This window comes from Trachypithecus francoisi, unplaced genomic scaffold, assembly GCF_009764315.1.
Source record: "Trachypithecus francoisi isolate TF-2019V2 unplaced genomic scaffold, Tfra_2.0 Lachesis_group7, whole genome shotgun sequence".
NCBI classification, from domain to species: Eukaryota; Metazoa; Chordata; class Mammalia; order Primates; family Cercopithecidae; genus Trachypithecus; species Trachypithecus francoisi.
Window position 1 is genome coordinate 59,779,295 of NW_022681472.1, and position 18,500 is coordinate 59,797,794.

General features: G+C 35.3%; 1 protein-coding gene and 1 pseudogene across 4 annotated transcripts in view; both read left to right on the top strand.

Annotated features, from left to right (window-relative positions):
* The window catches only part of RIMS2 (regulating synaptic membrane exocytosis 2), a 586,897-nt gene that overhangs the window by 62,082 nt on the left and 506,315 nt on the right, over positions 1-18,500 (top strand). For all 4 annotated transcript variants that reach the window (XM_033203197.1, XM_033203206.1, XM_033203199.1 and 1 more), the window contains one exon: positions 7,886-8,196. In XM_033203197.1, coding sequence (XP_033059088.1) covers positions 7,886-8,196 — 311 coding nt within the window. The remainder of the gene's footprint in view (positions 1-7,885; positions 8,197-18,500) is intronic.
* LOC117079395 lies at positions 9,909-10,650 on the top strand (annotated as a pseudogene).

Genomic DNA, 18,500 nt, shown 5'->3' on the forward strand with positions numbered 1-18,500 from the left:
CCTGCCTTGCTAGGCTGAGTAAGTTCTCCTTGATAATATACTGAAGAATGTTTTCCAACTTGGTTCTGTTCACCCCATCACTTTCAGGTACACCAATCAAATATAGATTTGGTCTTTTCACATTGTCCCATACTTCTTGGAGGCTTTGTTCATTTTTACTCTTTTTTTCTCTCATCTTGTTTTCTTGTTTTATCTCATTGAGTTGATTTTCAATCTCTGATATCCTTTCTTCCACTTGATCAATTCAGCTAATGATACTTGTGTATGCTTCACAAAGTTCTTGTGATGTGTTTTTCAGCTCCATCAGTTCGTTTATGTTCTTCTCTAAACTCGTTATTCTATTTAGCAATTCATCTAACTTTTTTCAAGGTTCTTAGCTTCCTTGCATTGGGTTAGGACATGTTCCTTTAGCTTGGAGGAGTTTGTGATTACCGACCTTCTGAAGCGTACTTCTGTCAACTCATCAAAGTCATTCTCCGTCCAGCTTTGTTCCGTTACTGGCGAGGGGCTGTAATTCTTTGGAGTCAAACAGTTGCTCTGGTTTTTAGAATTTTCAGCCTTTCTGCTCTGGTTTCTCCCTATCTTTGTGGTTTTATCTACCTTTGATCTTTGATGTTGGTGTCCTACAGATGGGGTTTTGGTGTGAATGTCCTTTTTGTTGATGTTGATGCTATTCCTTTCTGTTTGTTAGTTTTTCTTCTAACAATCTTCTAACAATTGGAATTCTATAATCTCCAATTCAGAACCAGATATTTCCCCTCAGCTGCAGGTTTGTTGGAGTTTGCTTGAGGCCCACTCCAGACCCTGTTTGCCTGAGTATCAGCAGCAGAGACTCAGTTGCAAATGTAGAAATCACCCGTCTCCTGCCTTGATCCTGCTGGGAGCTGCACACCGTAGCAGTTCCTATTCGGCCATGTTGGAATGGATCCTCAGGAGGGTTTCTTTTTGTTTGGAGGACTCTTGTATGTTATTTTCTTTTCTTTCTTTCTTTTTTTTTTTCTTAAGACAGGTCTCACTTAGTCACCCAGGCTGGAGTGCAGGGGCACCTCTTGGTTCACTGGAGCCTCGACCTGCTGGGCTCAAGTGCTCCTCCTGTCTCAGCCCCCACCCACCCCAAGTAGCTTGGGTGGGCCATGTCACTGTGCCCAGCTAATTTTTTAATTTTTTGTAGAGACCAGGTTTTGCCATGTTGCCCAGGCTGGTCTTGAACTCCTGAGCACAAGCAATCTGCCCACCTCAGCCTTCCAAAGTGCTAGGAGTGTAGGCCTAGCCACCATGCCCAGCCTATTATTATTCTTTATAACAGACGTCTTTAAAAATTTTATTTAATGTTTTGTCATTGGTTATAGGTGGTGTATAGAAATCCTGTTTATTTTGCTTAATCATGATTTGATCGAGGAAACTTACTGAGCTCCCTTACTAGTCAATATTTTGGCTGTAGATTTTTGCATTTTGTATCATAATCAAATGACGTTCTTAATCAAATAGTGTTCAAATAAGGACAGTTTTATTTCATCCTTTCTCGTGTGTGTATGTGTGTGTGTCTGTGTGTGTCTGTGTGTGTGAGAGAGAGACAGAGAGAGAGAGATTGAGGAGAGATTTACTTGGCTAGCATCTCCAATACAGTGTTAAACAGAGGTGGTGATACTGGGAATCCTTTGCTCATTTCTTACTTTAAAAGGAATGCTCTTACCTTTAATTCTTAAATATAAAATGGGATATAGAGTTTTTGTAGATATTCTTTCCTAGGTCAAATCATTGCTAATTTCTATAATATTTAGTTGCTAGATTTTATATTGTTTTCACACAAATGAATCTTGCATTTTATAAATGCTGAATGGTTTTTCTATGTGTATTGATAACGTCATTTTATTTCTATTTTAATTAAATAATCTGATGAATTTCATTAATATGTTTTTTGAAATTAAACTATTCTTGCATCTTTGGTGTAATCTCCCCTTTGTCATGGTAGGTTCGTCTTTGTTCATTTCTTTCTCATATATATTTGCTATATAAAATTAAGGATTTGGTTCAAGATTTTAAGACGTATGCATTCATTTCCTCTTGTACTATTGGGCTATTCACTTTAATTTTGTCTGTGGTAGGCAGAAAAATGGCCCCTCTAAAGATAACCATGTCTTAATTCCTGAAACCTATGAATGTTATCTTATATGGCCCCCAACTCTTCCCTTTCCTCAAAAAAGATGCAGATGTGATACAGTAAAGATCTTGAGATAGGGAGATTATGCAGGTCAGCCCTAAATGCAATCCCTTGTATCATCAGTGCATATGTATCTGTGCACAAACACAGAGGAGAAGACAATGTGAAGATTTAACAGAGAGTTCAAAGATGCTGTTCTTGAATATTGGATTGATGTGGCCACAAGCCAAGGAATGATGATACTCACCAGAAGCTGATTGCCAGAGGAGACAAGGAACTGGTTTTCCCTAGAGCCTTCTGAAGGAGCGTGGCCTTGTTAATATCTTGATTTTGGTCAGGTGATACTGAAATTGGACTTCTGGTCCCAGAGCTGTGAGGGAATACATTTCTTGTTGTTTTACTCCACCAGTTTGGGGTAATTTGTACCAGCCAATTCAGGAAATGGATCCACTGCTATTTTCTGATATTGCCATTAAAAATTTCTCATAAATTGAATCATGGAAGTTTCCATTTTTCCCCCTTCTATAATATTTTGTATAAGTTTTAGATAGCTATTCCTTCAGTGATTGGGAGAAGTCAACTGTGAAACCATCTAGGACCTCCTGTCTTTCTCTCTCTTCTTCTCTTTCTTCCTTCCTCTTTCCTCTGAACTTACTTCTTCCATATTAATAATTTCATGGTTGCCTTCATGCAGTCTCTGGGATCTCCAATTCAGAACCAGATATTCATTAATGAGCTGGGGTCTTGCCTTAATCATGGTATTGTGTGATATTGCAAATTAATATATTAGTGATATTTTACATTCGTGATCTTATAAATTCATATACATAAACCAAGTCTGTGGAGGCTTTGTTCAGTGTCAGAGTTACAAGTGTGTCCCACTTGCCTAAGCCTACAGCTTCTAGGAAGGTGTAGGTTGAGATTTCCACGGCATTTTTTTCAGCTTTTTTTTATTAATGAAGAAGGCACCAGGCATCCAGAAGTGAACATGAATTTCAGTTTCTCATTTCACATGGAGCACTTCTAGTTCTGCTAAACCATAAGACCTGTGCTCTTATTCACTGGTACCTGCTTTTTGGCTGGGGACATAGTGGGCCTGAGGCTTTAGCTCTGCTCGTTTCCTTTCATTTGTTTTTTATTTTTATTTATTCGTTTATAAGTTAAAATTCTGGGTGTAGAAACAACAGCCTTTCTTTTGAAAGACATGTCTGCTTTCAGCAAAAAAAGGTTAAAAGTTTAGATTTATATCATGGCATAAAACAAATTACTTACATAGGTAGAGGTAAAAATAGAGTTTGGGGAAAGTAATAGAGAAGGTTAAAAGTTTAAATTTAGGCAAAGTGGTAAAACTCAGTATAATTTTAATTATAATGTATCTGAGGCTTTAAGTGCAAGTTACATTGCATTTCTTTGCAATTTTGTATTTTGTTTCGATAAATAATAATGTAGATTTCTAAAATTTTTAGTAATACAAACTTCATGGCATAATGTATGATTGTATTTTCAGCTTAATTGTCTTGTTTTTATTATCATTTCCTGTCTTTTAATTAATATTTGGCATTTACAGTTGTCAAAACTTGGAAGATGTAGTCATCATATTAATTATGAAGCTGTTAAAATTTCTACTTAATTATCTGATTGTTTCAGTTTTCTTATTTAACCAGTTATTTATTGTAAGTTTACAGAACTTAATACTTAGTAATTTTATCCATCCCAGTTCTCTAATTTAATTGGTTGAGTTTCATTTGCTATTTCTTTGGAGCATACCCACATACTGAATGAATACCTCAATAATTCTGATAATGCCATCTGTTTCTTTTCAAAGGAAATAGCTTAATATTAACATGCTTTAAATAGTGTGTTAAAGTTCAACCTTAGTAGCAGTTTCATGTTTTCAGCAATCCCATGCTTTGTTCCCTGTGACTTGCTAAACCATCTGTTTTCTAGTTTCTGATATTTACTCCAAGCCCTTCTACCTTTGATCTGTTGTGCTGTTTCTTTTGAGAGCTATTATTGGTTGATTTTGGTATATTCAAAACTTGCACTTTTAACTTTTTTGTTTTTTGAGACAGAGTCTCACTCTGTTGCCAGGCTGGAGTACAATGGCAAGATCTCGGCTCACTGCAACCTCTCCCTCCCAGGTTCAAGAGATTCTCCTGCCTCAGCCTCCTGAATAGCTGGGACTACTGGCACGTGCCACCACGCCCAGTTAATTTTTGTAATTTTAGTAGAGACGGGGTTTCACCATGTTGGCCAGGATGGTCTCAATCTCTTGACCTCATGATCCTCCCGCCTTGGCCTCCCAAAGTGCTGGAATTATAGGCATAAACCACCACGCTTGGCCACTTTTACATTCTTTAAGTATCAGCCCAGGCTTCCTTTTCTATCTTCTTCAGCCTTCCTCCTTCCACCCCACAACTCCTGCCTAAAGCTGGGAAATCAGCCATTTTATCAGAAACCAGAAGCTACCAGGACTTCTCTTTCTCGAGGTGTATCTGGTCCGTACTTTGTACTTGGGCAAATATTAATCTCTGAACATAGCCGACAATGTTCAAAACACGTGTAATACATATATTATATTATAATTGCCTTCCTATTTAGATTCTTTTATCAGTTAGCTGGCGTTTTTTTTCTCCTTTGCCATTAAGGCAATGGATGGCTTAAGGGATGAAATCGATGAAATGGGAAGATTGAAGCTCATTACTTCAAGCCTGAGGGTATTTGAGGAAAGTATTAGGTATACAGAAAAGAAAAGTCAAGGAAAAGCTTGCTTCTTCTATTCTTCTATATTGTAGGGGAAGAGAAAGAAGACAGGTGAGGCCAGTAGATGATTAGAGGTATGTTCCAGTCTCTTCTTTCCAGGCTTTGACCCAGGATGAGGATGCATTTTGGTTAAATTGAAGGACACCTTTACTCTTATTATTATTTGAGATCCATGGAAGGGAATCACCCTTTGGGATGCCCTAGCATCCTTCAGGGGCATAAGTACTTCAGAATGAACTTGGCAGTGCATCATGATTCAGAAAGGCCAAGAAAAGGCCAGACTTGACTTCCAGAACTATCCTTTGTTGTAGTGTGGCATGAGCATAACTACATGTCCCAGACATGACACCCATCTATAGTGAGGGATGAGATAACTTTGCAGAAGAAGCTGCAGAGTACACAGCTTGTGTCATAGAGAAATAGAGGATCATTCAGGGACTAAGAGAAGTTGGCAGTGCTGTGGGAACTGAAGTGAGATTAAGTTTTTTGAGAAGTACAAGTCTGTCTAAGTTGAGAAGAATCAGACTATGGATTCGATGAGCTGCAGGTTGTGTAGCAGCATAAGCCTTGCAGAACACCTGAATACTTTCTTGGAGAACAGCCAAAAAAGGAGCAGAAATATAAGAAATAGAGAATTTGTCCAAAGGAGCTATTATTTATCAGCCTACAATTTACTGAGTGGCTTTAAAGAAGAATCTGGCAGAATTACCTGGAGGATTTGGGGAAAAATATTACTGGGCACTGCCCCAGAGTTTCCTATTCAGTAAGTCTGGGGTGGGACCTGGGAATTTGCACTTCTGGTGATACTGATGCTATTCTCCCTGTTATATTCTTTGAGAAGCTCTGCTCTAAAATACATTAAGTAACCTGCTTACCGTGTGAAAAATTTTATTTTTCAACTGCTACAAAGCAGCAAAATACTGTTTCTGCAGATGATAGTGATTGGATGATTGTCTGTCTCACAAGCTCTCATTTCTGTTTCATTGTTGATTACCAGGCACGAAAGGATGCTCTTCTTCAGTACTCTGAGTGTGACCTAATTCAGATAAATTTATATCTTAAAATAATCTAAAATAGATTATCACTGATGCATAAATAACAACTTGTTTAAAATAGAAAAGTTGAAATTCAAACTTCATTTATTTTTGCATTATTTTGTGGTTCTGTTTTGCGTGACTTTTTAAAAGAGATCTGCAGTACTTGCATTTGTCACAAGATGGCATCAAAAGACTGAGATGCTGACTCAGATTTGATTTTGAGACTGTTGATGGGTTAGATATATTTCATGTCTATTCAAATCAATTATAGCAAAATAAATTTGAACAATGAGGCATATTCTTTTTAATTTCAGTGAAATAATGGTGTTTTCACATCAAAATACTTATAAAAATAAAATACATACGTATGTTGATATTATTTATGACTAATTCTTTAGGAAATTAATGAACATACATCTTGGCTTAATAATATCAAATATATTATTACCATATTTCCCCCAGTAGAATTGTAAACAACTTAAACTTAGCAAACATTTATATCTTACCATTGTATAATTTATAAGGTTTTATTATGTTAGTAGAAGATGTGGTTCCTGCCTTCAATAAGCTTCAGATTTAATTGGGGAGAAAAGAAATGTATATACAATTCAATGAAAGAAAAAAATAATAAAAATGAGCAAGTACAATGTTGTGTGATAAGATCTGTACAAACTATGAACTGGAATAATGGACAATAAGATAAAAAATCTACGTGGTATTTTACAGAAACATTCTTGTGTCAGTTGAAAACACCGTGTTGAACCTTTTACTGTGATTATCTATACTGTTGTAATTTATTTTATGTGAGAAAATGTTTAGCAACCTGGAGAGCTGTGTTTGTAAGTATTTGACATAAACAAAACATTTAGCACTCACACACTTGAATTATGAATGCTTATTTTATGATAATATGACTTTTTAAATGATTAATTGAAAAGGATTTTTCGGAAAAGGGTGAAGGGTTTTCTGGCCACAGAGATATTAATTACAATATGTTTAGATTTCTGGAATCTGAAAAATATATCTGTTGAAAAATTGAGTATAGAATAGTTGTGCTGGGATTTGGGGAGAGGAAAAGGGCTGTTGCTGTTTAATGGGGTGTAGAGTTTCAGTTTTGCAAGAAAAGTTTTGAAGATCTGTTTCACAATGTGAATATACTTACTGCTACTGAGGTATACAATTAAAAATGGTTAAAATGGCAAATTTTATTTTGTGTCTTTTGCCACAATAAAAATATCAAGTGCGTTACTATAAATTATTAGCAATTAATAGGTTTTTTTATAGAGGATCAACAAGGCTTGTAGCTTTATTTTAGCCATTAGGTGCTACTTGAAAAAAATAAAAGCCCCCTTAAGAATAATATAATTGCTGATAGAATGTTAACCTAATATTAACCACTGATTTTCTTTATAACAAGTAATATTCTAGATATTTTAAATAAATTATTTCTAATATTCAACCTCAAAATACAGGGAAATTATCATCTTTATTTCCCTATTTTATCATTAAGGAAACTAAGTTTTATAGATATGAAGGTTCAGTTCCTTGTTGAAAGTTGCAAAGTTTCTAATTTTGGAGTTGGTATTTAAACCCAACTGTCTAGCTTCAAAATCTATTTTCTGTGTGTTACACAATGCCTCTAATTTAAATAAAACTAATTAAATAGTACAAACGAACAATCAGCAATTTGGGACTCTAGTTTGCTATCTCTGTGGTCAATAAATGTTGTCTATTTCATTAGAATTATTCAGAAAAATTTAAAAAGTATGTATTATTTAATTTACAGTAGCAGTTAATTAGGATTATGTTTTAACTTCAGAAGGATAACCATACAATTTTTTGTTTGCTTGAATTTTTGTCTCTTTTTGTTTGTTTTTAACTTTTGGGAACACTAATTTTTTTCCCCCTATGTCTTCATGTGCAGGTTATGTGGGTATGTAATTTGTGCCGAAAACAACAAGAAATCCTCACTAAATCAGGAGCATGGTTTTATAATAGTGGAACTAATACACCACAGCAACCTGATCAAAAGGTTCTTCGAGGGCTAAGAAATGAGGAGGCACCTCAGGAGAAGAAACCAAAACTACATGAGCAGACCCAGTTCCAAGGACCCTCAGGTGACTTATCTGTACCTGCAGTGGAGAAAAGTCGATCTCCTGGGCTCACAAGACAGGATTCTATTAAAAATGGGTCAGGCGTGAAGCATCACATTGCCAGTGACATAGCTTCAGACAGGTAAACATTTTGTTTAATCTTTAGGCAAATGTTTTACTTTTAGTCTTCATTCCAAACAGAGATAACAATACATGAAATGTTTAGGGAATGGTGAGTTGTCTAAGTAATGTAAACATTCGTATGTTTTACATAAATACTGTATGTGATGTTCAGGACTTGACCTATCATAGGTTTGAACTGTCTTCGATGGGATGTGGGTGTTAGGTTATCAGATAGATTTCCCAGAATAAAGAAGTGAAATAAAACAGGGAACTTAGAAGTTTTTGTCATAGGAAAGACAGACTGGCATTGGACTAATGGGAATGAAGAAGAGATGGCTATAAGACACTTTATAGACATTGGATTGATGGGACTAGTTGGAAGTGGGAGTTAAGATAATGGGGAAGGTTAACAATATCTCCAAAGGCTGTATCCTGGGCTAAAGGATGATGTGGTTCTTCAAGCAAGTATATGCAGACCCAACATATACTTGGGTCTAACTCTGTTGTAACTATTTTGGCTCAGTTCTATGGGCTTCTCCGTGTTCAAAGTGTGATACTTAAAATAGTACATAGGGCTCTTATATTTCCTACCTTTGGAAGGAGAATAAAGGATTTTGATGGGAAGATTCTTTTTCTTCCTTATTTATTTATTTATTTTCTTGAAATGGAGTCTTACGCTGTTGTCAGGCTGGAGTGCAGTGGCACGATCTTGGCTCACTGCAATCTCTGCCTCCTAGGTTCAAGTGATCCCCTGCCTCAGCCTCCCAAGTAGCTGGGACTACAGGTGTGCACCACCATGCTTGGCTAATTGTTTGTACTTTATAGAGGCAGGATTTCACCATGTTGGCCAGGATGGCCTCAATCTCATGACCTTGTGATCTGCCCACCTCAGCGTCCCAAAGACCTGGGATTACAGGTGTGAGCCACCGTGCTCGGCCTATTTTTCTATACCTTATTTTTCTGTTTGAATAAAGATAAATTTAAATTTGGTTTATACTATTTCTGTTGCCCAGAAGTAGCAGGTACATTTATTTCTGTGGTGAATAAGTACAAAGTCATGCATTTCTGCAGAAACAAATTGTATATATAGTATGGTGGGTTCTCAGGTATCAGTTCTAACAAGTAAGACCACTGGGAGTCATTTTAGATGGTGCCTAAAGTCACCACTCCAATACGTTGCTGGATCTTAAGAGAAAAAGAAAACAATGACTGCACCAGTTCTTTTACAAAGTGGTAAAAGGGAACAGTATATGTAATCCTATCTTTGGGGAAAACAGTCATCTTAATCTTGTGGAGACTTCTTCTGGGAGACTGGGTAGAAAGACCTCAGAGTTATCCTATATAGAGGACAAGAAAGTTGGAGTATTTATTTATCAACTCTCCTTTGTTGTTGGTCCAGGGCTGATCCTGGGAATTGTTAACTCTCTGAAACTCACTGGCTAGAGAAAGCGCTCAGGCAGAGTGTAACAGACACTTATAGTAAGCCGATATTATTATGTAGGGAATGGTGAATTATGAGGCAATATGGTTGGGTTGCTGGTAGTATCTGCTACACAATGACTTCAGAGATCAAGAAAGTTCCCCAAATGGCAGTTATAATGGTCAAGGTATATGAAAAAAATAGATAACCAATGGAGATAGGATTTTTTAAAAATGAGTGAATGAATGACTAAATAAAATGGATAATGAGCTCTTTTTCATGGCACCTTGGGGGCATTCACCTGCTTCAAGATGAAACTGGACATCTTCCCAGACACTGGCTGCCAGAAACTCATTGAAGTGGACAATAAACGCAAACTGCTCTTTTTATGAGAAGCATATGGCCACAGAAGTTGCTGCTGATGCTCTGGTTGAAGAATGGAAGGGTTATGTGGTCCTAATCAGTGGTGGTAACGACAAACAATGATTCCCCATGAAGCGGGGTATCTTGATTCATGGCTGTGTCCACCTGCTAATGAGTAAGGGGCATTCCTGTTACAGACCAAGAAGAACTGGAGAAAGAAAGAGAAAATCAGTTTGTGGTTGCATTGTGGATGCCAATTGGAGCGTTCTAACTTGGTTATTGTTAAAAAAGGAGAAAAGTATATTCCTGGATTGACTGATACTACGGTGCCTCGTTGCCTGGGGCCCAAAAGAGCTAGCAGAATCCTCAAACTTTTCAATCTCTCTAAAGAAGATGATGTCCGCCAGTATGTTTTAAGAAAGCCTTTAAACAAAGAAGGTAAGAAACCTAGGACCAAAGCACCCAAGATTCAGCGTCTTGTTACTCCACATGTCCTGCAGCACAAATGGCGGCATATTGCCTGAGAAGCAACATACTAAGAAAAATTAGGAAGAGGCTGCAGAATATGCTTAACTTTCGGCCAAGAGAATGAAGGAGGCTAAACAGAAGCGCCAGGAACAAATTGCCAAGAAATTCAGACTTTCCTCTCTGCGAGCTTCTACTTCTAAATCTGAATCCAGTCAGAAATAAGATTTTTTGAGTAACACATCGATAAGATCAGACTCAAAAAAAAAAAAATGGAAAATAGGAATATAGACTCCATTTGTTTAAAAATTAACCACATGAGATAGCTTTTTGTGGAGCTTAGAGAGGCAGGTTTAGGAACAATACAACGAAATACTAAAACACTAGGTCACATAATAGAATATTAAGTTTTGGAATGCATTTCATCAGGAAGTTACGCATGTTAAAAATAAATTCAATAAATTTATGAGTAATTAATTCATCATTATAGACAAGGGAAAGCCTATCTGTAATCTTTGTGTTTTTTGTTTTGTTTTGTTTTGTTTTGAGACAGAAGTCTCTTTGTTGCTCAGGCTGGAGTGCAGTGGCATGATCTCAGCTCACTGCAACCTCCGCCTCCTGGGTTCAAGCGATTCTCCTGCCTCAACCTCCCAAGTAGCTGGGATTACAGGCACTCGCCACCATGCCCAGCTAATTTTTTTGTGTTTTTAGTAGAGACAGGGTTTCACCATGTTGGCCAGGCTGGTCTCATACTCCTGACCTCAGATGCTCCACCCACCACGGCCTCCCAAAGTGTTGGGATTACAGGTATGAGCCACTGCGCCTGGTTGCCTATCTGTAATCTTAGAAGAAGGTGGTAATGAGAACAAATAAAAATTTTATATTCCTTATTGCCTCTTTCACTCACAAGTACTGGCCTGAATAAACAATTGAAATTGATTTATTGTGGGGAGCCAACAGGTTGTAGTTCCTTTTAGTCTTTTCTCTTTTGCCTGGTGCTTTGGCTGCTATTACTAATAAATTCATGCTAAATGACTCAAAGCATACTGTATATCTTCTTTCCAAACCTTATAAATGCCCAACCAATAGCTCCTTTTGTTCACAAAAATTACTTTTAGTCAGGAAAGAAGTTAGAGTTTAATATCGGATTTGGTAGTTATGCCTAGAAAATGGAACTCATTATAATTTACATAAATGTTTATTTGGGAAACACTTTAAAGAGTATTTCTTTTATTTTAAAATGCAGATTATACAGTAGTTAATTAGACATTTATCTGTAGCCAGTATTGAGTCCTTTGAATTTTTTCCCCTACAGCAAGGGGTCAGCAAACTATGAATCTGGGCCAAATTTGACTTGCCATTTGGTTTTTGTAAACAAAGTTCTTTTGGAACACAGCCACTGCTGTTCATTTACTTATTGTCTACGGCTGCTCTCAGCTACAGTTTCATAGTTGAGTTGTTGTGGAAGACCATATGGGCCTCAAAACTGCAAATATAGGACGGGTGCAGTGGCTCATGCCTGTAATCCCAGCACTTTGGGAGGCCGAGAAGGGTGGATCACCTGAAGTCAGGGGTTTGAGACCAGCCTGGCCAACATCTTGAAACCCCATGTTTACTAAAAATACAAAAATTAGCTGGATGTGGTGGTGTATGCCTATAATCGCAGCTACTTGGGAGGCTGAGGTGGCAGAATCGCTTGAACCTGGAAGCTGGAGGTTGCGGTGAGCCAAGATCGTGCCATTGCACTCCAGTCCAGGCAACAAGCGTGAAACTCTGTCTCCAAAAAAAAAAAAAAAAAAAAACTGCAAATATTTACTCTCTGATCTTTTACAGAAAAAGTGTGCCAGTCCCTGCCCTAGAGAGCAGTTCTCTTAATGTTGTAGAAATTTCTCCCTTTGCCCATTTTCTTTTGTCACCATTTAAATTTTTTCAATTAAACCTATTTTTTTTTTTGTTCCTTTATCTCCCACCCTGCCTCCCAGCTTCTATCCTTCTCTCTCTGTCTCTCTTTCTTCTTTCTTATCAGAATGGGTTTTCTTGCAGTATTTTAATTGGACAGGGAAGTGGAGGTAATGCTAGGAATATGATTTCAGTTTAAAGCATTAGTAATTTGTTTTTTCAATACCGTTCAGAAACCAGTGGCTTCAGAAAGAGAAACTTCAGTTCAACTTAATTTAAATCTCTATGGACTTGTAACTATATTTGAGACAGAAAAGTATGTTATTCTTTTAAGGAGCTTTGATCTGTAACGTGATGCAGTAGTTTTGACCTTTTCAAATGACTTGTTATTTCTCTCACAGGTTTTGGTACAGTGTTTACAGATAGGCCATTAGTATTTATTGAATGAATGAATATCAAGTTGGCCCTAGACCTTAGCGTTGAGTAGGCAAATACTTACTTAACATATACTCATAAAATTGCAATTCTTTGTCAACTTAGATGCAAAATATTTTTGAGTTTCAAGTATGTTTTTATTTCAAAATAACTTGTGAAATACATTTTAAAACTGGATTTTTTTTCTGGTTAGGAAAATAAAAACAGTGAAAACTAAGGTAAAACTGTTTAAAAACATTTAGTTGATATTTCTTACATTTGAAATTATTTAATAGTTGGATGCTTCATAATTTTCGTAGTTGAAAATAAGTGAAATGTAAGAAAGTTTATTTGCAAAATTTTACTATTTATTTAATATGTAGCAGTTTCTACAACATTTAGAGAAGTTAAAAAGTAAGAAATATGGATAGTTTGTTTGGTAGATGAGAAAGAACTAGAAGTCAGAAAACCTAGGCCCATAGTGTCATCATTTCTAGATGTTTATTTTTTTCTCTGTGTCTCCGTTTTCTCATCTCTGGAATGGGAAAAGACAGTCTAAATCCTGAGAAGACTTCCAGTTCTAAAATTCTTTATTGTGTTGTATTTTAAGCTCCTCTGTCATGAGATAAACTTGAAGGCATTCTCTTTCGCTATTTTTTTCTCCTATAACTGGTAGTTGTATGACAAATTAATGCAGGATTGTCTTCGTTCATATTATAATTCATTGTTATAATTCATTCATTCAACAGATATTTATTGAATTTCAGTATAGTATTTGTTTCTACATTTTACTGCTTACATGATGACTCTTAATGAAAATACCAAGGGTAATAAAAATATAAAACAATTATCTTGGATCTAAACTGTAAAGTTTTAAGGTAGGTTCAGCATGATGAATATTTAGCAGTTTGGTAATCACCATTTCCTTGTTATCTAATACTTATGACTTTCCAAATATCTCTGTGACATTGATTATTTAAAAATAAAAATAATATTCAAAATATGTACTTAACACTTCTGCTTCCAGTACAGATGGAATAATAGTGCCTGGATTTACTCTTATACAATAGGCATAATAAAATAAAATAAAATAAAAGGCATCTAGATTGAAAAGAAAGAACTAACACTTTATTCACAGAGAACATGAATATTTGTAGAGAACATTAAAGGGATCTATAAAATTGTTACTAGAACTGATGAGTTTAGTAAGGCTGTAGAATATAGTCAATATCTGATAACCATTTATATTTCTAAATAATAGCAAGGAAAGACTTATAAATAGAAATTTAAAAAAATTTTAAGACCATTAAAAATACAAAATAAATTTATACTAGCACCAAAAAATGAAGTACTTAGATATAAATCTAACAAAATATGCACAAGGTTTGTGTGTTGAAAACACTGAAACACTGATGAAAGAAATAAAAGAAAGTCCGCATAAATGGAAAGATAAACTGTGTTCACGGGTCATACAACTCAGTATTGTTAAGATGTCATTTCTCCCCAATTTGATCTATATATACAGATAGATTCTAAAATTAAAATAGAAATGTTTGAAATAACCAAAACAGCTTTTACGAAGAACAAAGTTAGAGGCCTAACACTACCTGATTTGAATACATTTTAAGTCTACAGTAATCAAAACATTGTGGCATTGGCATAAAGACAAATGGATCAGTGAAACAGAATGGAGAGTCTTTATATAAAGCCATTCATGTATAGACAAGTAATTTTTGACAGAGAGGCAAAGGCAATTCAGTAGAGAAAGGATAGTGTTTTCAACAAATGGTGCTGGAATAACTGAATATCCATATGCAAAAAAGTTTGAAGCCTAGTTCTTTTTATTGTATAAAATTAACTGAAAGTGGATCATAGAGATACATGTAAAACCTAAAAGTATAAAACTTCTGGAAGAAAATATTGGATAATATTATTTGATCTTGGTTTTGGCTAAAACTGTAAAGCTTGTAGGAGGAATTAGAGGAGAACTTCTTCCAGATTTTAGAGTAGTCAATAATTTCTTAGACAAGACACAGAAAGCACTAATTCTATAAAATGAAAAAAAAAAATCCGCAACAAATTAGACTTCATCAAAATAAAACTTTTATTCACTGAGACACTATTAAGAAACTATATAACCACATTGTATTTGAAGAAATTTCAAGAGAAAATATTTGCTTATTCCTTAAAATGCATATTGCTTAAAAAGGTATATAAAGCACTCTTAAAATTCATTAACTTAAAATAACTGTAAAGTATAAGAAATTGGAATAGGCTGTTTATAAAAAAATATAAATTGCTAGTAATTACAAGAAGTGTCCTATGTGTTTAGTTATTTGAGAAATACAAATCAAGACTATAAAGTGCCGGGAGCGGTGGCTCACGCCTGTAATCCCAGCACTTTGGAAGGCAGAGGCGGGTGGATCATCTGAGGTTGGGAGTTCAAGACCATCCTGACCAACATGGAGAAACCCCATCTCTACTAAAAATACAAAGTTAGTCGGGTGTGGTGGTGTATACCTGTAATCCCAGCTATACTCAGGAAGGCTGAGGCAGGAGAATCACTTGAATCCGGGAGGTGGTGGTTGCGGTGAGCCAAGATGGCGCCATTGCACTCCAGCCTGGGTGACAAGAGCGAAACTACATCTAAAAAAAAAAGACAAAAAAAACCCCCCCAAAAACTATAAGGAGATATTTTGATATATCCACTAGGAATGCTATGATTTAAAACAACAAAAATTCTGACAACACTTACCTTTTGTGAGAATTAAGAGGAATTTGACTGCTAACATCTTGCTAATGAAAGTATAAAACAATTAAAATGGTATAAACATGGGAGGCTGAGGCAGGCAGATCATTTGAGGTGAAGAATTTGAGACCAGCTTGGCCAATATGGTGAAACCCTGTCTCTACTACAAATACAAAAATTAGCTGGGCGCGGTGGCACATGCCTGTAATCCCAGCTACTCAGGAGGTTGAGGCATGAGAATTGCTTGAACCCGGGAGGCAGAGGTTGCAGTGAGCTGAGATTGCACCACTGCACTCCAGCCTGGGTGACTGAGTGAGACGTTGTCTCAATAAATAAATAAATAAATAAATAAATAATAATAAATAAAATCTAAACATTAGAAAAGTATTTGACAGTTTCTTATAAAATTAAATATACACTTTTCCAATGACCCAGCAGTTCTACTCCTAGGTATTTAATTAAGAGAGATGAAGTAATATATCTACAAAATACTTGTATGATAATGTTTATAGCAGTCTCATTCATAGAATTTCCAAAGTGAAAACTTCCCATATGTCCATCAACAGGAGAATGAATAAACAAACTGTGGTATATTCAAGTATATTCAAATAAGTGTATTATTTATCAATGAAGTGAGGGAACTATTTACATGCACAGAAACATGGATAAATCTCAAAATCATTGTGATGAATGGAAGAAGCTAGACACAAAAGAGTACATATGATATGATTCCATTTATATGAAGGTCAAGAAGAGATAAAACAAATCTATAGAAAAGAAATCATAACAATGTTTTCCTTGAGGGAACTTTCTGGGGTGATGGAAACCTTCTGTATCTTCCATAGGGATATGGATTACTGGGTGATGTATTTGTCAATGGCTATTACAGTAGTAACATTTAAAATCTGTGTACTTTTAATTGCATGTAAATTATATTTAGTAAAAAATTAAAGGAGAATTATGTGCATAATTGCTACATTTTAAAATCACTGGTTTCATTGAAATTTTATTAGTAGTAAATGTTTAAGACTTACTGTGAAATCGAGTCTAAATTAACGAAATTTTCTTTATAATCAATGTTTCAATAATGGATCTTTTCAGTAGATTCAGATGCTTATATTTATAGAATGCTGATAGTGTACCTAATACCAATCAATTGTATTTAGAATTTACTAAGTGTGCATTACATATGGTTTAAGGACTATCTGGGTAGTCTGCTTTCACGAAATCATGACCATGATTGTCATGACTCTTTTTCGAAGTGGTCGTCTGTGCTATGTGGTAAGAAAAAATAGCATAACCATGAGAGAAATAAGATAAAATGTTGTAAAGGGAAATAATTTGTAAAAGGAGAAAAAGTATGGTTAAGAAAAAGGTTAAACTGTAGAGCTAAGGAACTAGAAAAAATAAATCACCAATGTTTTTCTTAGGTGAAAAAAGATCTAGTAACCTGGAAGCAAATGATCTCATAACCTTTATTCCTAGATATTTCTTCTTATGCTTTTTAGAATACAGGTAAAACAAAAAGGTAACAAAAATGGCTGTGTCTTTCTTGCCACTTTCTATGAATTTATGCACATTCAATAAATGCTTGGTGCACATGATGAATGAGAGAAGACTATAATAATTAACAAATGTCTTTAACATGACTGATGTCTTTTCTGTAGCATTTTTATCTTTTATTGAAAGGATGATTAATAGACTTGAAGACAAATAATGATCTGTTCTTATATGGCCAATGCTTAATAGACTTTTTTATTTTCAAGAATATGATATGAGCTCTGAAAGACAAAATATCTCCCTTAAAAAGGATGTTTAACATAGTATAATAATTGGTTTTACTGCATAGAAGTCAGTTTGTTCTCTTGGAATACATAACTTAAATATTTCAATTTTTAGGTGAAAAAAAGAATCTCTATTTCTATTTTGAACTGAATTAAACTTGAACCATTGTCAACTTTCCTTCATTTAAGTGACCTATAAATAGAGTTGCAACACGTGCCAGCTTGCCTAGGACAGTCCCAGTTTACACATGCTGTCCCGGCATTCTGCATAGATTGACATTTGTTCTGGATTTTATATGAAGTATTTTATTAAGAGTTGCATTAAAATAGGCTGGGGTGAGTTTGGAAGGTCCCCCATTTTGTACTTACATACTGCTTCTGCCATGATTTCATACTGTGTGGGATGCATGTGTGGTGAAGAGTTCTCAACTGAAATATCAGCAATAATCCATCTTTTCCCTAACTTTTCAGATACAAGACAGCTAACATTTCTTTTTAAAGGACAGGATGCAAGGTGCCACTACTAAAACGAAGTGTGATAGAAAGATATCTTTGGTGGTGGTGGTAGAAGTATTTGACATTGCTGTGCCATTTGCCTTTTGATGTATTGGTCAGTTTTGTCATGATCCATTTTTTGGCATTTGAGAGGGGAGACTATAAGGTTGTTGGAGATTATAAATTAGGGTAGGAAATAGAGGCTGAACAGTCCTGTCATAGAATTTACAGAAGGTAGTCTGGATTTTTTTTTCTGCAGTGGTTTTGTCATTTTTTGTATAGTGTAAATTTATAAATATTTGTGTATTTTATTATTTGGTAATTTTAAAAATTTGCAGTAAATATTTCAGCAGCAAGATGCTAAAAATGAAAATGCGTTTTTACTGATGAATGTGGAACTTGTGCAAATTTTTTGTTGACATTTGCTATCCACTAGGGGGCTAGTAGTCGCAGAATACATCCTTGCAAAAAGAAAAATATAAACCTGTTGAAGAAGCAACATCAATTTCAAAAGTTAGTAGAATTATTTTAATAAAACCCAGCAATGACAAAGATGTGCAAAGTGCATTTTATAAGTTAGCTGTGAAGCATGACTTTTCCTTTAGATTAGACAACTGTTCTTTTTAATTTTAGTCAATTTCAATTCCAAGTTGTGTGTATGTGTGTGTGTGCAATCAAAAAGTAAATCATTGGCTCCATTATCAGAAAAACTTTACTATACTAGTAAGTGTTGA